The sequence below is a fragment of the Phaethon aethereus genome, assembly GCF_964289735.1.
Source record: "Phaethon aethereus genome assembly, chromosome: 6".
NCBI classification, from domain to species: Eukaryota; Metazoa; Chordata; class Aves; order Phaethontiformes; family Phaethontidae; genus Phaethon; species Phaethon aethereus.
In genome coordinates, this window is record NC_138580.1 from 6,681,506 (window position 1) to 6,706,429 (window position 24,924).

Consider the following 24,924-nt stretch of genomic DNA (forward strand, 5'->3'; position numbering starts at 1 on the left):
TTTATATTAATTTATTCTATTACATACTGTATAAAGCATTACCTATTATTTATTATATTGTATATGTCTTTATTAATTTATACTCTATATTAATTAATATACTTTTCATATTATGAATCTGAGTTGTTTCCATTTCATAATGAAAATATTCCATCTCACTCTACAATTAACAATCCAAATGATAACTTTCCCCAGCAATCACAGGACCTTCTGCAGTATCGCAGAAGCAGTTAGGGCTGGATGGTTTCTCTGGGGCTTTTTCAAGGGTAGGAGGAGGTTAGGTAATCCCAGCTTCATTCTTTGATTTCAGCCAATGAATTCACACAGCTGCCCTTATCGGGATGGCAGCGGTGGAAATGCAGATACAGGTTTCATCTACACACTGAACCTCATTGTTTCCTCATTAACTTCCTAACACACATCCAGCAGGGTGACTAAATCAAACGATCTATGGAGACTTCCACTACTGTTTTCTGGACGTTTCTCAGAAGGAAAAAATTGTTTTGGTCCTCATACTGAGACAGCTATCCAGGGTAGGCTATTAAGCCAACAAAAGAGACAGTGGACAAATACTGAAAATTCATCTTGGACATCTGCTTTTGATTTGTCTTTAATAAGAAGTCACAGATCACCTTCATCAGTGCAATTTCTAACTCACAACGGCCTAAGCCTAGGTGAGCAGTTCAAGAAGATGTTTGGAGGCAGCCATAGATACGGCTGCCACAATAAAATCTTTTCTACATCTTCCTCTCTTCACTCTTCTATAAAATCAGAAACAAGCAAAACATAACATTCTCTACTTTTAGGTCCCTAATAATTAATTTAAATACTTACAAGTGCAAATACTGATGCATCAGATTTTCCTGCCCACTTTTACCAGGAAAAGAGGGCATAGACCTCTATCACAAATGATAATCCAAAATGCTTCAAACTTTCAGCAGACCACACCATTGACAGTAACCTAGAGCAGATTTCCAGTTCTGTTGCAATGAAGATTGGCAATACTTAAGATAATTTTATGTCTAAGTGTGTTGAAAATGCTTAGGAGAGCAAGACCAGTCTCTGGCTACCACTACACTGCAGAACTTCGCAAGAGTAAAAGTAGAGACTTTTGGGTGACACTGGTAATGGATAAAACACAATAGTCCTCTTTTATCAGACTGTAAATAAAGAGGTCAGTCAAGAGAATAGTTTTCTTCCCCACTCATCTGTAACTGAACAGAATAGCTTCTGAAAGAGAATCAATAAAATAGGTCATTTGTCCCAACAGATAAGGTGTATGGTGCAATACACACATTATCCTTGATAAATGCCTACGACTTTGATGGTCATAGTTTAAGGAATAATGGTCAAGTTTCAGACTGTATTGCAAATGTAAGAAAATTACCTTCCAGCAGGACAGGCTAAAAAATGTTGTTTGAAATATTCAACATGTCTCAACTATAGAAACTAGCAGCTTCATAGATTAAGCTTCTTCCATTAGAAGCTTTTTCTGTCTGACTCTGTTTTTAGCTTTCATGACAGCAGCACAAATATGCTAAAAACTCCTCTGAAAAGACAGAAACAGTATCCCAGGATCACCATGTTTTCATCAGTGAGTTCCTTCCCATTCCATATTAGATACCCAGCCTAAAGCTCCATGTCTGTGGCTTCCCCTTGCCTTCTGTGGTGTTAACTTACATCTTTGTTTTTCTTGAGCTAGAAAAGAAACATTAGACCAAAGCAGTGAAGACCTGACAGTACAATCTGATTACCCTGACAGATATAACCAAAAACGCAACCCAGTAAAGACAGAAGTCTTCTGGCCAGGAATATAAGTCTGTTGTTTAAGGCTCTGAATGCAGGATCAAGGTATAATTCTAATAATTAATTATAAAGTGTAAGAAGGTTATACTTGTGAAGGATCTTTATCATTAAAATTCATGCTGCTATCTTCTGTTCTAATATTATTGAACCCATACTGGCTCCTCACTGCCCTTCAGAATATCTTCTCTTTATTTGCATGTTATAAGTGTCAAGCTTATGGCTTTATAATTTCCTCAGGATCCTTCCTCATTCTCTCTCTCTGCCTTCAACAACATCTCAGACAAGCTTTCTTCTAGCTTTCCTATGTAACCCTTTCAAACCTTACAAAAAGAAAAAAAAAATGTAGTTCACATGCAAATTATAGCGCTGTTCTTTTAACACCCAGGGATAAATCTCTTTCTGTAATGGGCATTTATTGATTATAATTTTAACATAAGCTTAGCTTATTAAATTACTTGCTTTGCTGAATCTGTACAGGATAATGCATACATAGCCTGTGTCATTTTTAGTGTTTAGTGGCTTAGCATCCCTTGTAAATACATTTATGAAATATTCATTTGAACTTCAGCTATGTTATTATCCTCTGTGATTTCAATTCCAATTTTCTTCCAAAAGGTTTTTAACTTTTCTCCTAACTGAGCTCTTCTTTTTCTGAGCACTACAGCAGGAAGCAGTGGGTGGAGAGGGAGAGACAGGCAGGTAGCAAAGGATAAAAAAGGAGGAAACCTTTCCCTTTTTTTCCTTTGTTTGCATCAACTGAGAATCAAAGAAGCCACAAATGGAAAAAAGCCTGGTACCTTAGCTAATGCCTGTTCTTCTGCCCATGCATACCAGAACACCCCAGCTGCTAGAGGGGTCTCCAGAAAGGTCCACCTCTCTTTGCCTGACCTGTTTTATTTTATCCACTACCAAGCTGAAAGAAGAATCAACTTCCATTTTCCCCCAGCCCAAGTTCATATCAAATGAATAATAGTAGTATCATACACAGATCTCCATCACACATAGCTCTCTCTTCCAGCTTACCCCACAGTGGAACAAAACTGGTGTGGGCACAACGAGCCCCTTCTGCTGGCAATGCACTCCCTGTCGGGAAATGGTTTTGTTCCAGTGAATGAAACGCTCAGATTTTTCCAGTTATAAATCTGAGTTCTTTCGTAGTTCATGGAGGAGCTGAAGTAGCAGTCAGCAGGTGATGAGCACACTGCTGTGGCGTGAGCATTTCCTTCCACCCACGCCCAGGACTGAAACCTGGGCCTCCCCAAGAAGGAGGAGAGATTTGCACCTGCCCATTCTGGTTCTTAAGGAGTGTTTTGCAACAGACACCTAACAAAACCAAGTTTGCTTCATAAAAACTTGTTTCAACAAAACAGCACTTTTACCTTTTCAAAACAGCAGAAATATATTGACTAGCTCTTATGCTAGGAAGGCAAGTCACTAGCTCCGGGTCACCGGAGTCTTACAGCAGATAACCACCGGACACAGCCGGCTTTTTAAAAAGGAGCACCTGAAGGTCACCAGCATGCCCAGGTCTCTGCGTGGTCTTGTTCTGGACACAGTACGGGTCAGTAGTTTTGACACAGCATGAACTCCCACCACCTGACTGGACTTGTAAGGGTAGCAGCCCGCCAGGCCATTACAGCCTCTCGTTCGTCAGACGTGCAGAGTGGCAGTGAGCCTGGTCCTTCGCTCCGCGTCCTGTAGCTGTCCGGCCTGAAGTGCACTATACACGTTCAGATTTTCATATTCCCTACTCTGGCAGTCTCAAGCTCCTCACTGAGTGTTCGGTGTCATGATAACCTGACAGAACAAAACGAATACAAATTCCAGCTGTTGTTAAAACATCTTGTTGCCGGCCTTCCAAGGTCACGAGAACAATTAGTATAACTCAGAATCACATTTGGATGGCTTAGGATCCCACTACGTGTTTTCTGAAGAAGTTTCACTGGCTTATTTGATCTTTGAGACTTCAGGTCATGACACGAAGAAACTACATGACCTTAAAGCTGTGTCAAAATCAGAACCAAAGCCTAACAAACTAAATGCTAGAATTTGTTCCACTATGCCCTCAATTTGTTGAAACTGATTTTCTGTGAAAAAATCCTCATAGGGATACATTAAATTCTTTCAAAGATCCACGATGCCTTCATCATGGATGGTAATGGAACATAGGCAAGCATCTACTTTATTTTCAGATCTGTTTTAATGATGCATGGTTTACAGCTTCCTGTATGCCTCTGCCACAGAAGAAAATGTAAGAACCTATTTGTTAATACACATCTACCAGTTTTGAAGGCATTTAGTTTGACTGCCTGTAACTAGAATACAATATTCTGGCAATATTTATAGAAGGGTTAACTCGTGAGATCTAATTCAAATACTATGACATGTGTGTTCTTCTTGAATTGGTGCCCTACGAATTGGCTGTTCTCTTTTCTCTATGCCAAAACAATGTCATAACAATATAAACTGCTAATAAGGATGAAAAAATGGCTGAAATTTGAGTAATTCAATTGATTAACTTAAAAGAAAAAGAACACTGATTCTTTTATTATCAGAATATTTTCAAATGGATGGACCTTTATAAGTACACTGCTACTCTAGATGAGATAAAAAAGTTTTGCTGGTTCCTTTTTACTTGGAATAAGTAGCTCATTACCGATTCTGTGGGACCATGAAATTACATGTTCTTATGCCCTGGTTTCCAGAGGTACAAAATACGCAATCCACCAAATTCTCCCTTTTATTTATTGTGATAGCATCACCTTTAGGAGTACATATCTTTTCATCTCAAGTTAAGAAAGGATCTTTCAACAGCTGATATTTTATTTCAATTGGAACAAAAGAAAATCAATTTTGGCACAAATCTGACCCAACCATCAATGGCCAGAATGTATCCTGGCTTACAAAATCAGGCCTTGCACTGATCCATTTCCAGCTGAGCTGAGGTGATTACTTTGGCACAATCTTCTCTTTCCCCATCATTGGAGAGAAGAGGGAAAAAATAAAGAAAATTGTAAACAAAACAGACACACAGGCATGAGAAAGCCTATGGGAAACTATCTTTAATGCTTCAATATTTTTTTATTGATTGTCCTTTCCTCCATCACATGGAACTACAAAACCCAAATATATTTTTCACATCATTTTCAAAAGCATCTAACTATTCCTTTTCTAATTGTGAGACTTATCATAGAATCACAGAACAGTTTGGGTTGGAAGAGACCTTTAGAGGCCATCTGGTTCAACACCCCTGCAGTGAGCAGGAACCTGCTCTTCAACCAGAGCAGGTTGCTCAGAGCCCCATTAAGCCTGACCTTGAATGTTTCCAAGGATGGGGCATCTACCACCTCTCTGGGCAACCTGGGCCAGTGTTGCACCACCCTCAGTGTGAAAAATTTCTTCCTCATATCAGGCAAAATCTACCCTCTCTTAGCTTAAACCCATTACATAAAAAACATTTTAAACCATTTAAAACCATAAAACCTTGTGCTCTCACTACAAGCTCTGCTAAAAAGTCTGTCCCCATCTTTCTCAGAAGCCCCCTCTCAGTACTTAGAGTAAGTTTATTTCTAAACAACTTTATCTTTTATTTGTAGCACTTTGTGGGCAAAAATGTCTGTTTGGAAGCAGATGCATAAGACCAAACGTCTGTGCTTGCAGAAGTGGCTATACTGGTTCAGCATGTGAAAAGAAGGTAAGGTCCAACAACACTGATTCTTATTGCAAGCAGGACAAAAATACCCAAAAGTAACTCAAATAGTTTACAGGAAAATGGATTAAGGTCTTGTAAACCTTATGAAAGATGTAAATAAGGTTATAAAATAGTTTAAAGGAAGTTTAATGAATGCTAAGCTGCCAAACTAACCCTGTGTCCAAGTTCTATACAAAATTTTCCCTTAAGGACCAGTTTAATCCCTCAGATGTAAAACCCAAAAAAGCTTCACGTACCCTGGTAGTTAGGGTCATCCTTAAGACAGTGCCCCTGTCCAAACCCACTAATCGTCTGCACAGCAATTCCTGGAGAAAAACATCTGATTGCAGCCCAAGCCTGGAAGTGTTTCTGAATTGCAAGGGTAACCTGTTCCTCCCCATCAGATGCCCCTGCTTGCTTTTCACCCCTCTGCCTTCCTAACTTTACCCCTTGTTCATAACGTGAAATTGCTTAGGCCTTGCATCCAGAAGGTCTGCGCGCAGCAATGATTCTTGGTCATTTTTTCTCCACTCCAGTTCCCAATGTCCACAGACAGGCCCCTTCATTTTGCTGAGCTTGGCTTCAAACTACACATTAAATATCACTATAGACCTATCAAAAAGTGGAAAAACACCAGAACAATTGCCCTGATCAGAGAAGAATCCACCTCTCTCCTCCAAGTAACTTTGGCTCCTTTCCAAGATGAACTCTCCCAGCCCCTGTTAGCACTTGCTACTCCACTACCAAATGGGTTCTCCCACCTGTGCTCAGACAGAGCTGGTGGGACTAAATCTTCTGTGCCCTTCCAAGGTGAATGACAGCCAACACAGGTGACATCTGTCCTGCTCTGTATCTTCTTCCTGTGATAGCTGTTCCTGTTGCCTTGGGAAGAAACAATTTCTTTCTTCTTGGCATTGACCAAAGCAAACTGAAGTCCAGCTCATGCAAATCTTTTTTTGCATGAATTTGAGAAGCATTGAATTGGGCAAATACTACCCTTACCCCCCCAAAAAAACCTGATAAGCCATGTCCAACTACCAGAATGGTTTGCAAGGTTATAGTACATCTGACAGCTGGGCTTTACCTGACCATCACATAAGTCTATGTCTTAGAGCCCAGTTTCTCCCCTTTCTTCACCACTGAGACAAAACCTGTTTTTCTGTCTTGCCTGTTGTGCCTAAACACTGTACATATCAACTTGAATTCCCCCTTCTGTTTTGAGTACTGCCTTATTTCATACCCTGCACCCCCTGTTTCTCAGCAAAAATCAAAGTATTTTCATTTCAATTACATTAAGAGCAAGCATGAAAATCTACTCAGTTAGTCACTTTTGCCTGTTAATGATAATTAGATTTTAATATCAGAATTGAAGTTCTGTATGGATTTTCTCAACAAGTACATTCTCATACTGAATTACAGCTCCTACATCAATACTGAAATGCAGATGATGTAGATAAGATGAGTAAGTAAGTGTTGTAATTTTCTATATATAAAAAAATCTATTAAACAGGTTGGCTGTAGCCTAGGAAAATATGGTGTACATTTTCTCAAATAATTAACAGAAGTCCAAATGGAAGCAGGAATATGCCAAGATAAACTGGAGTTATTGTCTGCAGGTGTTTATATCCAGGAGACTTTCTCTTGGTAGGTCCAGAGTTGCCCTTTTTGATACAGCAGACCAAGATTACCAGAACTGCTTTAGAGCATTATTCTTGTTGTGAAAGTTTGAAGTACGATATTTGTCATTTCACAAATAAAGTGGAACTTTGTTGCACTTAACAGAAAATATTAAATCAAAAAACCAGGCTTCCTTTTTCACATGAATAAACTATTACACAGTAAATCACTCCTGAAAGAAAAAGAAAGTAGAAAAAGGCTTTGCATATTATGTATGTCCAAAATGCCAAGCCATCAATGATACATGTAAACACATGGGTCTCTCTAGCAATGATTCACCTCACATTTTTTAAGACTGTTTGAAGCACTCTTTAGTTTCATGGCTTATTCTGCAGAAATACTGATTGGCTGCACTGATATGAACATGCATTGCTTTGATGTGAAGGAAATGTTCTGAATAAAAGAGAATTAACAGGTTTCCTTCAATCTGTGAGCCTTGCTGAAAGCTAGAATCAAAGTTAGTAATAAAAATGATGGATTTAATGGTGTCTAGTTTAAATTACATGGCTTATATTATATGAAACCAAATGAGCTACCCCTCCAAAAAAATCAAAATTATGAGTGACATTAAAATACAAAGCTCATTTGCTAGCATGGATTATAGTAAATTGCAAACATAGGAATTCATACTCGTATTATTGTAGAAAAATTGGGATGATAGGCCTCCCAAGAGTTAATTTATCAGGCTGGATCTGGTATAAGTGAACAATCTGAACAGGCTTTAATAAACTTCTCATAACCTGTCAGTAGTGGAAGTCTCACAATTTATCTAAGTAATTTGCTCAAGTATTTAACTACATTATTAGAGCACAGTTTTGTTTTCCCTAACACTGAACATAAACCCAATCTGTTGCAAGTAAAACGGACACTTCTTGGGGTAACCTCGGTGGCACAGAGAAAAGTTATCACATTTCTTTTAGCAACAACAATTACATGTTTGAAGACGAGTCTCCCCTGCCTGATTTCCTCCCAGTTTCATAAACTAAACTAACTGTTTCAAACCCTGTTCTCTGCTTCTCTTGTCGAAACTCTCTCCAGTTTCTCCGTATTCTTCCTGACGTGCTGCAGCTGAGCGCCAGCGCGGGCTAGTGCCGAGCCGCTGCCTCCCTGGGTAGCTCCTGAGTCTCTGGTTAATACATTTAACAGATTCCCGTTTTTCTGCAGCAGCCCTGCAACCTGCTCTGATACCTTATCGCTTATTTCCCATTTGGCATTTGTGCAGTTGACTTTTCCTGTGTAAGCACCATCTTTATCATCTTTACTTAAATTTGTCTTATGGATTTCAAGCTGTTTCACCCATTTATCAAAAAGATTTTTAATTCTAAACCTGCACGCACTGCCTCCAGCTGTGACATTGTTCCAACATGTGACATCTCATTGTCTAAGACATTAATGAAAGTAGCGAATGGTAGAAAAATCACAGCCTACAGCCTATTGATAAAAATATTCTTTGATAGTACTTTGTCAAACAGGCCTTGCTCCTTACTTACTTCATCTGAATCACACTTACTGGCATGACTGCCTAAGTCGTGTCAGAAGTCTCCCTAAAGCAAAAAATGTATCTGCTCCCGGTGGCTGCTTACCTTATTACACTTAGGGGCTTATTAATTGATTATTTAATAATTTGCGTTAGTATCTTTCCAGATACCAATTTAGTCTGAGTCTTTGGCTCTTGTTGCCTTGCTTTTCCTTTTTTTTTTTCCTTTGAAAGATATGTACTACGTTTATTGGGACTATTTATATCCTTTGGGAGTTCTCAAAGCAACTCACTGTTGGTTTAGAGACCACACTTCAAATATGCTAGGGTAAAGTCGAGCTAGGGTATAAATATAGGGTAAAGAGGCCCTATTGACCTGAATAAGCTGTTTCATGTAAAGACTCCCTTATACACTAAAACTTTCTGTATGGGGAGTTAATGCACAGTAGATAGCATACCATAAATTCAAATCCCAGTTTATGGTCCGGTCATTTAACCTTGTAAACAGGCCTTAAATCTGACTTTTCTGAATCTAAATACACAGTTCCTTCCCTACCCTCCTTTGCATTCCTGTTCCCTTGTTAATTCCGATCATGTTAAACCTTTTGTCACATTTAATCTTTCCATGAAGACTGAAGAAAAGGCACTGAGCATGTTAGCCTTGCCTGTGCAATCTACAATCTTCTCTCCTTGTTAGATTTACTACTGTGTTTTGCTATGGGAGTTAAAGCTCACACTTTGTTTCTGTTATGAATCTTCAAATAATGGGAATAATACAGTAGCAGTGGCATGTAAAATTTGTCAAAAAACCTGGGTTAAATTGGAGTAGAGCCGCCTCTTCCCTCAGCAGCAGCTGACAAGGGACGCTCTAGGCGACTACACCTGCAGCTAAGTGAATCGCGCCAACCTCCCTTTCCTAAGGAAGGAGATGCAAAGTAATTGCCACTTACCCAGTTTAGAAGACTGATTTCCTCTTTAAACTTAGCTTCTGGTCTTCCACTTAGTCTCACAAAATTAGAGTGAAAATTTCATTTTTAGCAGCATTTTTTTCAGGGTATAGACTGAAAACACGAAGGAGATAGACACAGGAAGCTGGAAAAAAAGGCCTCGCTGCAGAACTCTTTTTTTTCCACAAACTAAATAGTATCTGGAGTTTGATTTTGCCAGCGCATTTGGAAAAGCCGGATGGCCCATATTCACTTAATCAAGTTATTCCCCTTTCTCTGCTGTAGTCTTCAGTATAGTTCCCCTTTGTGCAGTTAAGATTCCTGGAGGAACAATATACATTTTCCCAAATTATTCATCATCTACATCCTAGTTCTCACATTTATATTGCCAAGTGATTTGCAATTCATTTTCTGACATTTTTGGTTTACTTTGTTTTGGACTTCTGCTAAACAAAGCCTGCCAACTGCATTCCTCAGAAGGCTAATGAACTTGCTAGAATAGCAATCACTCTCTTAGAAAGCTTTTGTGTATTTTTAATTTGTATTGACTCTTCGAGAGGTCCAGATAATTTAGCAAGTTTCGTGGTAGACATGAAGACAAATGCCCCTGCTGACTTTTACATTCAAAACAGCCATTAGAGCACATTTGTTCCACGCTGGAAGGGGCAACCCAAGCAAAACAGACTAAACAGACCTCTTTTCCAGTGGAACCACAGTTAAAATTTTGTCACAAGTCCCAAAAGAGACAAAGACAATCACTACATCATTTGTACAACAGGGAGTTTTTCAGAAAGTTGAAATTCACATTGTATCTGTTGTCCTATCTGATACGATCATACTTTCCTTGTGGTTTTTTTTTTCCTTTCTAAATGGGTTAAAGTAATACTATTAATTAAGCCAACAGAATTAATTTAAGCTAAACAATGTTATCTAGTTAGATATAAATGGTACATAATGTTACACTACAAGTTATCATGATGGTGTATTTTCCCAATAACAGTTTAAATATTAATGCGCTAAACTTGTCTTTCTGTTGAATATTTATTCTAAGGCATAAAGGTACTGAGAAGTGTAGCCTGTTACAGAAAATAATAATTAAGAAAAGGCAAACCTTATAGCAGATACCTTTAACAATGGAATTTACCGGTAAATCGAATACCAACAGGCCATTCATTCCCTATGAATGAACCTAGTGACTACCTTCCAAAGATTAAACATACTATTGATTTCAGTACAGCCTGAAAATACAAGATCTTTTTAATAAACAATTTCTCACATTAGGCAACCCTTTGCTGCAGTTAGTGACCTTAACATCACTATTACTTTTTCCATTTATACATTAAGAGATATTAAACCACATATCATGGGGCTCAAGTTGTACAAGCTGTATTCAGTGTCTGTGAATATACAAGCTATTCATCTTTGGAGTTTTAGGAAAAAATGACATGCCTATTCATAAATCATTTGACAAATAAATGGAAATAATATGAAATAAAAAAGGGAAAGTCAAATATAAGCAGTATCGATCTACACATGTATGCCAGTCAGACTATTTTCTTGCTTATTACAAAGGAATGTAGCCGTAGTTTATATTATTTAAGCAAGAAAAATGACTGTGGCTTCCTCATCATATCACTGAATACCTTCGACACATATACTTGTTCATGTATTCAGACTGTATTCAGAGGCATCCTGGTACACTGTAGTTAGTCTAGACTTGGAAGCACCCGAAAGCTTGGGCTTCCAGGCATGCCCAGATAAATCCACACAGAGATGTGCCCTACCAGGTGAACTCACCAGCTCGGGTCCCTGCTAACCTGGAGGTCTCCAGGTATGCGCCATCCTGATGATGACAAAAGCCTGCCACTGGTCCTTAAAGAATTTAAACAACTATGGTAGTGCACAGTGGGAATACTTGAACACACTTTTGGTCTCAGGGAAGCTTATGAAGAAAGAAAACTTGTAGAAGTGTTCATTCTGGACTTCTGCTGTTTCCCTGCAACAAAAAGATGCATCCTATATCTTCTCTTTAAGACTAAATGGGACAGAAAAGCATTACTGACTTGGAAATCACAATAGTATTTTTAGCTCTCATTAGAGTTTCATGAACAAAGAAGAAACCACTGTGCTGAACATCCTCCCTGATATGTATTGACTTTAGTTGGTACATGCCTTCAGAATGGAGTTTTGGGGTAACTGCAGACAGGTCTGTGTAACATGAACTTAGAAGTTTCTGCCCTCTTTGGTACTAAACATATGCTTCAATTTTTTTCACGTTTCCACCAAAAGAAAGCAGGATAGGGCCTTTGCAGCATTTTAAGTTTCATAAAATGTCCTATTTTATGTATAAAAATACATATATATATATATGTCTGCATCCAGAGAAGAGCAACAAAGATGGTGAAGGGTCTAAAGCACAAGTCTTATGAGAAGTGGGGTTGTTTAAACAACTGGGGTGGTTTTGTCTGGAGAGGAGGAGGCTGAGGGGAGACCTTATCGCTCTCTACAACTACCTGAAAGGGGGTTGTGGTGAGGTGGGTGTTGGTCTCTTCTCCCAAGTAACAAGTGACAGGACGAGAGGAAACAGCCTCAAGTTGCGCCAGGGGACGTTTAGATTGGATATTAGGAAAAATTTCTTCACCGAAAGGGCTGTCAAGCACTGGAACAGGCTGCCCAGGGAAGTGGCTGAGTCACCATCCCTGGAGGTATTAGATGTGGTGCTTAGGGACATGGTTCGGTGGTGGACCTGGCAGTGCTGGGTTAATGGTTGGACTTGACAGTCTTAAAGGTCTTTTCCAACCTAAACGATTCTATGATTCTATGATTACATATATATTTACCTATACAAATACATACACATTTAAAATCCAGATACGGATTTTATATATTTTAGTATAATTGTGTATATAGATATATGGAAATATGTAATATGACACAGACATGCACATACATTTTTACCTGGCCTCAGTAAATATATATCACTCTTCCAGACATTACACACATTTATTCCATGTAAACTCAAATCCTTACTCTAACTAAACCTGTCTAAATCCTAGAAGGCACTTGTAGAATTACGGTCCATTTTCATATAAAATAAATGTGCCAGGTACTATTCACAAATAAACAACCGCTACCTGGATACATCACTATCAGAAACTAAGGTAAGGTATTTTAGAGTCAAACAGGGAAGTGAAATTTGGATACATGATGCTAATATCAAGGTTAACTTGTCATATCAAATACAGTTAGATCAAGATTAAGGAGCACCTTTCTTCTTGTCCTGAATAATAAATTAATATCAACATCTTTATGTGCTTTGTTATATAGATTTCTATAAAATTGCCCTTTAAAATGGGTTCTTAAATCTATGTGCTACCATAAAATAAAGCTTTTCATATCATCTATTATCTTGTTTTGGGATGAAGAAAATTCACTCATGTATTTAAACCGAGATGATATTCATGCACAACTTCTGCTGTATGAAAATGGGATAAGTGCACTGAAACGCTTTCAGGCAAGAAGCCAACAATCTCCATGCGTTATCCAGAAGTGGCAGAGTGATTTTTTTAAGGCACACCTGCTTCAGATGAAAGAAATTGAATTCCAACTCCATAACTGTCAAGCGCCACCGCAAATAATAGAGCCTAAGCCGAATCATTTCAGCAATATAGCTATTTTCCTGTTGAAGCGATGGAGCAGAAATCAGCCTTAGCTAGATGATATCGCTTTATGTGCATGCTTTGGAAACAGTTCCATTCATCATTTCACTGCTTAATCCCTTTCAATAGCATGTTCTTCATTCCCTGGTTAATAAAAACTTTGGTTACCTAAGTCAAAATTGTGAAAAAAATATGGATTGCGATTTTGCCATAATTACATAAAAATTCCAAAGAAAATACAGTAACTACAATAAATCATGTGAACGCTTGCACATAATATTTCTCACATGACATCACATGCATGAGGCTGTTTCTTCTGTCCCTTAAGCGACTGAATCCTCATTTCTTTTTTGCAGCTCCCAATAGGATGAAGATAACATAATAGCAGGACAATGAAGACAATCATTTGGGCATTGATAATCTGGCATTAAGTACGTTTTTCATTTGGGAGGATACAGTGTGAAGAAATTGCTAGTTCTCTCCCTTCTACCCTCATATAATCACACAGAAGAAGAAAAAACAAAAACCTTCTCATATGTCAATAAACCTACATTTGTTTTCAGACCTGTCTATGGCAAGGCTCAAATTCATTATCCGTGGCTGCAGTGACACCATCACAGCTGCTCTTGACAACAAGAAGATTTTTAAATGGTACAGACCATTTTATAAAGATTTTTAGTGCCCTCTTATTCTGCTTTCATTAAAATTTGAAGGCACAGATAAATTTCCTCATTTCTTCCCATTTTTTTTAAACAGGTATGTTTACCTACAGTCTAGAGAAAAGTGAACAAATAAGATCCTGCTTCTACTGAGTAATTTTAGTGACTACCGAGGGGAAGACCTCAATAATGTTTAACTAACACTAGCTCCAGCCTGTAGTATCTTTCTGCTGAGTAACTGCTAAAGCCAAATGCTTTGGTTTTCAAAGTTGCTAATGTGTCAGCCTTTATTTGTGGAGGTATCAATGCAATACCTGGTGAAATGTTGGCCTTTAGATGCCTCTACACCTGAGTTCTCTTTTGCCCTCTGTAATGGCCATACATTGCTCGCTGGCAAGTTAGCAGTTGACGTGCTAAGGACACACAAGGCTCCGTGTAGCCATACAGCCTTAATCCCTGGAAGCATTTTAGAAAACCAGCTTTCTAATCATACTAGTAGTGAAATACTGGCATATCTAGGTGCTCTCAGAAATTTGCATCGTAATCTGAAAAATTCACCTTTACAGAAATCTACCCTTGGCTCAACTACCAGTGGCCACAAGACGAGCCGCGCATTTCATCACAGGCGGCGGTACCGACATGGGACCAGTGGCAGGAAACCTGGGGGGAGGAGGAAGGAGTGTGAGGAAGGGAATAAGGAAACCAATTATACGTTTACTTGGAAAAAAGAGAGTTTTAATCTGTCACCTCGGATAACTCAGGCTCAGTAACGTAAATCCCAAACCACGCTCTGGGCATTCACACTCTCATTTGCCTCATTGGAAGATTCAGAGCATCTATAGATCAAAATCTCGGTGCCTTGATGGAGGAAGACAAAAGTTTTGACATTCCCTCACTCTTCCAGAAGCAATTTAGGGGAATAATGGTACTAGTAAGGGTTTTTTGATTGAACCTTCAGGGCTGATGCAGTAACTAGATGTAAGATCTGATCTGACACTTACTGTCAATTCATAAGAATAAAAAATACTGACTGTGAGACCTTTGAATACTGCAAATTGAGTGTTTAAAAAAGCTTGGAAAAACTGTCAGTACTATAACTCACAGAAATATTCCTCCTCCCTTTCACCCAGCTCCTAATAGTAGCATTTTTGCTCCACGTCTAACTAATATAGCAAAATGCTTTTAAATGTATCCATTCTGTTTTCCAATAAACGATTCTCTTTATTTCTGATGTTTCACCTTTCATTTTATGTTATGAACTGCTCCTATGTAAATAGTTTCCGGAATGCAAAAGATTAAAAGAGCAAATTACACTTGCCACTCCCTGCATGTTTCCTACTAAACAAACACTTAAACAAAGGAGCAGACATCAAAAATACTTCCTTTATTTTACTAATACATGCTGATCTAGATCACGGTTAGCAATGTTACTATGAAGTTAAGTTTTTAGCATTCACTTTAACAGTTCCAGGAAGACATTAGTATTAAAACGGAACATTGGCACCAGAGGAGTATCTACAAGATTAAATTTAGGGTGGCAATTACACCTTTCTTGAAGTACAGCCCCAATCAATAAAAAAGATTTCTATTAACTTGCCTCCATAATGTCTACATGAGACAGTGCTAATGAACAAAACCCCTGGCCAAGATTGGATTTGAAAAGCTAAAACAGCTTTCAGTGCCTTGCGGCTTCTCACTGTATTTCTAGAAGTGATTGTTTGGCACAATATACATCCCCATCTATTTTTAGACAATTAGAAAGTTATTTTGCATCTCTGAGGATAGTTTATGTGTGGTTATAAAACAGAAACAATTGCTGATAAATAGCAAAGCTCAGGTTCCAGTATTTGATATCAAAATATAGGTAACCTACAGTTAGTTACTGTGGGTTCACAGATCATGTCAGTTTAACGCTTCTTCTGGAGCATGAATTGGATACCGTTCCTTTTCTCCCAGTAATTTCAGCATTTAACTGATTTTCTTTCCTCGATTGTTTCAACATACTTTGCTAAAAAGTCAGTAGATGGGGTGATGACTATATTTCCAGCTTGTGTTTTTAAAAAGTTATAGAATAATATAAGAGAAAAATTGTTCTCTAGAATTTCATAGGTGTTTTACACCTTGTTGAAAAATACCCAACTGGGACTTCTTCTTGCAAATACAAGGTCTTATTTTTCTAAAGCTCATCTTATAAGTCACGTCTTCTAATTGATGTCCAAAAATTCTTCAAGGAGCTTAAGGTGGGAGTCAATCGTACTAATTGCACTCTACCAAAAAAATGTACCAGCTCTACATAGTTACTTGAGTTATAAATTATTTAGTTCTAAATTCTAATTGCCCTTTTGACTTCCAATACCCTTTGTTTTCATTTCAAAACCCTTTTAAAACCCCAAATAAATTGGGTACAACAGATCATGATCTCTTGTTTGCTATGGGAATAGCAAACAGACCCGTTAGGCAGAAGAGGGAATGTTTGGGGTTTTTTGCTTAATGTAGATTTTTTTACAGTCATTGGCAGATTGAACTCATCCGTGACTCATAATAGTCATTCATGTAGATACTTAAACGTTAAGGTATTGCCTATATACTTTTTTAATTTTGATTGGGTTTGAGTTGTTTTCAAGAGAAAAGATAACACTAAGACTTTTTCTGCCTAGAAAGCAAGATACTGCAGTAAGCAGGACGGAGTTAACTTTTGTGCCTGCTCTCTACCATTGCTAACTATTGCCAAAAAGATGGGGCAGGTTATATGCTTCATTGCACATAGGTATCTATGCACATGTATGTGTATCTCCATAGTACATTTGCTGAAAGCTTCCTAGAAATAGCTATGAAGCAAAGAAAATGCTTTTAAGGGAAAAATAGCCATGCTATTTGGTATTCCAGCAGGAAAAATACCATTTTCTTTTCATTTAAAAAGGACTTTTTTCTTTCATGTTAAGAAGTGCAATGTAAGTTGAAAGAAGTGCATGTAATCCCTGCAGAATAGGTAGTTAGATACAACATCTTAAGTCCTTTTAGAATGAGCAGTTTTGCTCCAGAAATGTACCACTTTCGTGGGCCATCAGATGTCGTTCCTTGGTTTGTCCATAAATATAGCAGTAGCTCAACGGCGGCAGCCGCTAATCCTGCCCTAGGGAGATCACCCACAGGGGAGAGAAGCACGGTCTGGCCTCTCTGTGTATTTATCACCCAGCCTTCCTTCCAGAAAACCCTGTTCTGCACAGGACACTGACAAAACAGCAGATGATGGATTGGAATGAGTACATTTCGGGGCTCGATTCAAGCTGACGACATATTGAGAGGGTCTGCCGACTCATATATCACATCCCAAATAAAAAAGACTTTACAATACTCCATATACATAAACACACATAGAATTATGCATAAACTTATTTTCACTTTAAATTATTTAACTACAAAGCTGTAGAGCATTACATGCTCTGTGGGCCTAATATTAAATCTTTATGCTTAATTAATTTTTTAACATTACTATCAGTTGGAGAAGGAGCAGGACATAGCAGAATACACATGGTATGCATAACAATATGTACCTCTAAGATTACCATTTAAACTTTGGCAAACTAATTCGTACTCAGGAGCTCCGAGGAGGAGCTGCCACATCCAAAATAAACGTTCATTATTCAGAATAAGTTTTTGTTGTGCTTGAGAAGGGGGGCTCTGGATCGATCCCTGGGCACCCGCAAGGCAGGTTTGGAAAGGAAGAAGGTCTCAGCCTTACAGGATGCAGACAGATGTTACTCTCTTCTCTATATTGCTCCCTGTTTGCATCAGCTGACATTTGGGAGACTTGCCATGAGCCGGTTTCCCCCAGGAAGAGGAACACAGGGATGCACTGTGCGGTTTATTTATGTGAGCTCCAAGCCCCGCACTGTGAGCAGAGGTGGGTAAGCGATCATGCAGGAGTTCCTCCTGCAGAGGTGAAGTCAGGCTCCTGCGGCACAGCCCATGCCTGTCTTCTCTCAGTGCCTGCCTCCCTGATCCAAGAGGACATGCTCTGCCTCTGTGCTCCTAAACTAAGACACAAATCATCCAGAGATGCCCTTCTTTTCTACCTCTGCTTGAGTCACGGGCAACTCAGCTCCAAATTAGACACGTTAGTTGAGTTCTTCAGAGTTGAAAGAGCTACTTCCTTCTCTCTCTCTTCGGTGCCAGAGCCAGTTCTGTTACTACTTTCCCATTTGATAGATAACCCAACACCTCCCAAACTTTGCAGCTAACCTGGCTTGGAGAAGCCCCTCTAATTAAAAATGAAAAAAAAACCCTGAAAAAAAATGAAAAAGTGCTTCTGAAAGAAAAACCCTAACTAGGCAAATTCTCAGTCTGAACCAGAAAGAACTTTTACCCAAATGATCATCATTTTGTCAAAAAATTTTGTACTAACTTTACTCTTGAAATTTTACTCTGTCATGATAGTGTTCCTGATGGGACCAGCCAATTTCCCAGCCGATTTCTTTGACACCTGGTTAAGGCTTTTTTTCCCCCTGTTTAGAAGTAATTTCGATCTAGACATGTAACTCGTTGGCATTTGTACTGTAACAGGAAGATAGGAAAAACTTGTGATAAGTTTACTGAGAGAATACAGAGGCTTTTAATCAGTTTGCCTTAGAGCCACTGGAAGAAAGAAACATACTCCTGGTCTGCTCTTAAGCCCCCCCTGCGCCTTTTTCCTTTCTTCTTCTCCCCGAGGCAGCGTTCGGCATGCATTACCATGACTGATTTATTAGATTGTTAGTGCTGTCAGAGCCTGTGTCAGGTGTAAGACAGATTTGTTATAAGAGTGTAGCAAAACTAGATTACCCTATTCAAAAGCTGCATGCCTTCCCTACACCCTGCGCCAAGCTTCTGATAATCCACAAAGAGTTTGTTACTAACATGCATGTCAGAGAAAGAACATCCAAGCCTTTGTGGTCATCAAGCCTGTTTAGTTCATGTTTTAACTAATCCTGGGGTACTGAAAAAAAATTTCAATGGGCACAGATTGAAGCTTCCTACCTGTTTAATACCACAAGCCACTATCAACCTTATACATTCATTTGCCCTTTAATACAGAGACCATTTAAAAATCTCTCTCCTGCTATTAAAACACTTTTAAAAGCTTATGCCCTTATAAACCAAGCAATCATTTTCCCCTCGACAGTTACGACCTGCCATCACTTTACAAGACCAAATTACTGAAGACTGGAGGTTCATGAAGGCAAGTGACATGAAGAAACAGCAGAGATTTCCTGCACTATTCACACACAAAATGAAATTCAAACCTGGCTTTATTTTCTATTTCTTTCTACATAACAAGAACTATTTTTGCAACTTCTGCTTGGAAGCACCTGAGAATAGAGATACAAACCAAGACATAAGAATGAGCTAAAGAGAATTGTTTTAAAGGCTGTAGCTAGGACGATCAAGATGGAAAACCATCAGTTATTGAAATTATGCAAGGTTCAGGCTATTGTAAAAATAAAACAATGTAATAAATAGGGCAGTATCTGAAAGAGGCAAAAGCACAGAGATTAATACTGACATAAGGATATATAGATATCGCAAAGTAAGCCCAGAACATTGATTTTCCTTTCCTTAAAAAGCAGAATAGGAGGAGAGGAATAAATTCAAAATAAAGAAAAGAAAGCCAGGCTCAAGGTAGCAAGAGCCAAGAGTGAATTTTTGAGTCATAAGGTTGGGGGCGGGGGGGGAGAAAAAAAACAACAGAAAAGAATCTGAGCAAGGTTACAGCAGGTTTCTATAGCAGTAGAAAGGAGCTGGGGGAGTGGGGCGGATAGGATCTAAATTAGTAGTTATCACACTAGACACTGCTTGGATTAAAAAATAAAGATAAAGAATATTTAGATAAAATAATAGGAAATTATAATAGACCTATGCAGTGGATTACAGTTTAAACAGGAAAATGTTTACATGTGAAGAGTATTTAAAGGGTGACTACAAAGAAGATGGAGACTCCTTTTTAAAAAGGAGTTGCATGGAAAAGACCAGGGATAATGGATACACGTTACTCCTGGGAGATTCCAGTTGGACACAAGAAGAAAATCTTTCACAATGTGAACTATCAGCCGTTGGAATAATCTCCCCAGGGAAGTGATGGATTCCCCGACACTGGACACTTTTAAGATTCAGTTGGATAAGGTGCTGGGCCATCTTGCCTAGACCATGCTTTTGCCAAGAAAGGTTGGACCAGATGATCCTTGAGGTCCCTTCCAGCCTGGTATTCTATGAGTCTATGAAATCTCTTTAAAAGATTAAAACACTGATCATGAACAGGCTGCATATATGCTGGTCTTAAACCAAGGGAATCTATCAGTGGAAATGCTTATAAAATCTGCATAACCATAGTACCTGTTGTGTTCTTAAATAATTGAGAGAATCAAACTCAAACCCAATGCGTTAACTTGATATAATCGATCTGCAGATGCTAAACACATGGTTTTGTAGGAAGTACACGGATCTACTGTTCATGCCTTTACTTTTGGAAATGTTACTGGTTAGGCAGAAGAGAACTGCACTTGTATAAACCAAGGTTTCAACACAAAAATAAACTAGTATTGGAAAGAGCCTCGAGGGGATGTTAAGTTGTTCTACCACCTCAAACACTCCTGGAACTATTCACAAAGGTGGTGGTACTGGAATAAGGAAAATGGATTTTCTACTGAGCTGTAACAGGCCAGTCATCACAACAGAAAGTGATGGGATTTGAACAGGGACTTGAACCCATGTTTTCAAAGTCCGAGTCCTGAGCTGTGTATTATACGAATACACAGTTTCTTACAATCTATACACAAGAACTGGGCAAATGAAGCACACCTGTGAAATGAAGAAATTAGATGTAACAAGGCAAAGGACCTTCCGCAGGTCTGACAAGATGCTTCTGCCAATGGCAGTGAGCTGACAGATGAGGAGGCCTCCTCAGCCCGAGTGGGCAGGAGGAAGAGCAGCAATTTCCCAGTGAGGCCAAGAGGAGAGCAGAAGCAGCAGAGGCTGTGCTCACGCAGCGTTCTGAATGCTGTGGTCTTCCTAGCAGCTGGTTCTACCAAGCCAGACCAAGCCTATTTCTACACAACCTTAGGGCCAAGAGCTGAATACAAATCTCTGAAGTCCCACTCCAATGTCTTACAATAACGCCATCTTTCCTTTCCAAAGACACTGACTTTAGTTTGGTCTTGCTATATTTAAAAAAAGAGCCAACTATATCAAATAAGTAATATTAAACACTACTCAAAAGTCTTAACTCTTTCAAAGACTACGTGACTTGTTTTAAGGTCACAGGGCACCACAAGGGCAAGCTAAAACTCAAATCAAAATCAATGCAAGTGTTTCCAAGGCCACGCTGCCACCGTTTAGTTCACAGTTCAACTGAAATAAACTTCAGAAAGCAAAGTTGAAGCTATTTTAAACCCATTTTAACAATTTAGTTATAATATGAACCTAAATGCACTTGTCCACTTACCCCAGTTAATGAGCTATCTGAGAACCAATAAACATTCCATAGACGTGTGAGAAACTGTCCCTGTGCGTAAAGAGGAAAGTTTTGTGCCAGCAGCCTGGCACTACAAACTGTTTCTAATGTTTGTGTGGCATTTTGTGTCCATGAAAAGAAAACTTAATCTGCAATTTTAATACTGTACTGACAACTACAGTACTGTAATCTGTTACTGCCTGAGAGCGCTGGAGAGTGTTTAACCTAGACGCTGTAAGCTAAGTCCTGTCCTTGGGTGCAAGGGCACAGCAAGATGCATCTGTATACTTGAGGCACTATAATTTAGATGAAGGAGAAAAAGCCACATGAGATACAGAGTTCCACTTTGGATCATTTCATGCTTGGATTTGTAGTCAGTAGCTTTAAATTTTCCTAGTTAAGAGAGGACACCTGCAATACACTCAATTTTATGCAAGTTAGGTGTGCTCACAGATTCGTAGCACGCTGCTGAAGTAGCTCTTATCTGAGCAAAGTTTGTACAAAACTACTAAAAGAAATGTGGGGGGAAAAAAATTAAAGAACAGCAAAAGAAATTAAGCAGGAGTTCAGGAAGTTTTCTGTATAATCTTGAGCTCAAGCTTCCTCAAGATCAAATAGTCTCACAGCCCTTATACACAGAAAGAAAGGTGCCTGAAGGAAAGCAGAATCCCCTCCGGCTGCACAGCTGTACACAGCAGCGTACGCGTTGTCTGCCCTACTGAAGCCAGGCCAAAAGTCCTTCCAGCTCCTCGCTGTCCTGCAGCTCCCTATAGCCCTTCCACATACTTTTCAACACCACCTTATCCATGCTGGAGTTTCGGTTACAGATGTTCTTGCCCATATATCCCGTAGCCAAGGTGTATCAAGTCAAGCAAACGTTCGGTGCTCATCAGTTGACCCACCTAAAAATGACCTGCCTTTCCTCCTTGGGCTCCAAATCAGGAGCTTAAGCGAACCCGCAAGCAAGCGAACCCTCACAAAAGAGAATTTCCTTGATTTCAAAAGGTTATATTTTTTTATCAAAGCCACAGAATTAAAGTTTGGAGAAAAGAAGAGCTTGCAACTGAGCTCTAGGCAGTGGATTTATCAGTCTGTAATAGCAAAACAAAAAAAAAAAAGAAATTAATTGCAAATTAGAAAGATGTCTAGTAGGCATTGGGACTTGAAGCCAGCACTCAGTGTATTTTTATTGAAATGCATAGTGTCATTATTGAATATGCCATACAAACTAAGCAGAGATTGCCTTATGTTAATAAAATTACAGCAAGAGTTATCAAAGACAAAAGCTAAAACATTATTAAATAATATATTTCCATTAAAAATTATAAAATGGTTGTTTACTTCTCTTTGATAGAAGTAACTACTGGAGAACACAAATCCAACTGGACATTTATTGGGCAGAATGCACTTACTTTTTAATTAGCAATTTATAGGTAAAATAATGCATATCTCAAAGAGACACAATCAGATCAAGCTTGGTCTTTAGATTTTCCAAAAATTACTTAAATATTAATGCATGTTTTATCATTATTTTATAAAATTACACCGAGACAATGGAAATATATACATTTTATCTTTCCAATCATGTAAACAATTTCTAGTGAAGAAAATACACCAGCTCAGAGCACCAAAACTTGGAACGGATCAAAATAAAGAAGGAAAAGAAAAAGAATTATTCTACTACATACTCCATCTTCAAAATTAGAGAAATTAAATAAATTTTCCAGCCAATATGTGATTTTAAAATGTAATGCCTTACATGGTATATGGGCAAAATGACTCGTTTCATTTTTTTTTAATATTTTTATTATCACTAAATACACTTCAATTCCTATCTCCTCCCTTTCATACACTGTTCGTATCAGCAGAGAATAGGTAAAAGTCTGGTTTTGAGCTGAAGAAGGGATTAACAGTTAAAACTGGAGTTTACCAACCCTTCATAACCAAGTGAGACATTATATCAGAAAAGTCTTTCAGCTTGCACTAGCCTTTCTCGGTCATTTTCAGACCTACCGTATCTTCTCTACTTTAGGCTCTGCTTCTCCCACTCTTTACTCCCCGTCCTGTTTTCACATTGCTGGTCACCCTCACTGCTCTCTGCACTTCTGTAATGGTCAAGACCTTTCCTTGGGGTCCAGTTCCCCTGTCTGAGTGCAGGGACAAAGCTGAGGCCTTTTGGTGCCAGCAGCATTGGTACTAAGGCAATACTTTATGTATCGCTGGATGCTTTTTGATTTCTCTGTAGCAGGACACTATTGACTCATATTTTGTCTGTGATCCACTACAATCCTCTATATGCTTTTTTACAAAAAAGCCATCTACCCAGCTGGTACTCAGGCTGCTAATTATTCCTGCTGAGTGCGATATGTTGTCTTTCCGTGGTGGAACAGCATCCTATTTTTTCAGACAACTGCTCCATTTATTAAACTCATTTTGAATCCTAACCCTACCTTCCAGTCCACTGCAGCTGTGTATTACCGGCAGATTTCGGAGGCAGATCTCTGTGCTACCACCCCGGTCACTAGCAAAACCAGGCTGTCACCAAACAGCAGACCCAGTGGAGCCTCACTGGCAAAATGTGTCCACACAGACACTGTGAACCATCGATAACTCCCCAGCTTCGCTCCCTTCCCTCCCCACAGCAAACGCACCTGGACCAGGTTTCCTCAGCTTACTTATAAAAATGTTCTGACACAGTTGCAAAAGGCAATTAAGTTAAGACAAGTACCACTATCTGCAGAAAAGGATTGGTTTGACTTGACTTTTTCTTAATAAATTCATGTTGACTATTATTAATTTCCTTGTTAGTAACCAGGCTACATACATATAGAGACAAAATCCTCTCTCATTCACCTGCTGCTCCTTTTTCCCTTCCTTTCTTTGAGCAGATCCCATCGTAAATCAAAGCCCTAGAGCCAGATGATATTCTTTGCTCCTTACCTTTGATTTCAAAATGGAAATATGATGGATATTGTGATAGAAATGAGAACAGACATATTAGTCCACAATAATCTTATGTTCTGAAATAACTTAGGGCACCAGTTCTGCTTCACTCATTCAGCAACACAAAACATTATTTATTGGCTGTTAAAGAAAAATATGGCAGTTCTCTATGGCAAATTCATCCTTGTTTTGAAACATATGTTATCAGTGCTTGGAAGCGGACTGCAAGTATAGATTTTAAAAACAGTCATGCAAAAACATTATCTCTGAAAAACTGAAAGCGAAGCCGCCGGAATGCAGTTTGATACCATATTGTTGATAATGTCTGGAGACGTCACAGTAGCACATTTTCCATATTTCCAACACAATTTCTAAAACACAGCCGAAAGCACAGAAGAGTGCTGGAGGAAAGGCAGCGCTCGCTCAGGCTGCCCTCTTTCCGGGCGTCCCCTGCCACGGGCTCAAACCGCCAACACGCAGCACAGGCGTGGGACATATGGGACAGCACGCTGCTCGAAATCAGAGCATTTTTAATCCTTCAGACACCATAATAGAGGTCAAATACCATTTACAGTGTTT

The 24,924-nt window shown here is 38.9% G+C and overlaps 1 protein-coding gene across 1 annotated transcript in view; it reads left to right on the forward strand.

Moving 5' to 3' along the window:
* The window catches only part of LOC309406125 (von Willebrand factor D and EGF domain-containing protein-like), a gene marked incomplete at its 3' end in the record, with an annotated part of 194,780 nt that extends 170,768 nt beyond the window's left edge, over positions 1-24,012 (forward strand). The window contains exons 28-29 of the mRNA XM_082001163.1: positions 5,403-5,500; positions 23,860-24,012. Of these exons, the coding sequence (XP_081857289.1) occupies positions 5,403-5,500; positions 23,860-24,012 (251 nt within the window). The remainder of the gene's footprint in view (positions 1-5,402; positions 5,501-23,859) is intronic.
* Positions 24,013-24,924: the final 912 nt, after the last annotated feature.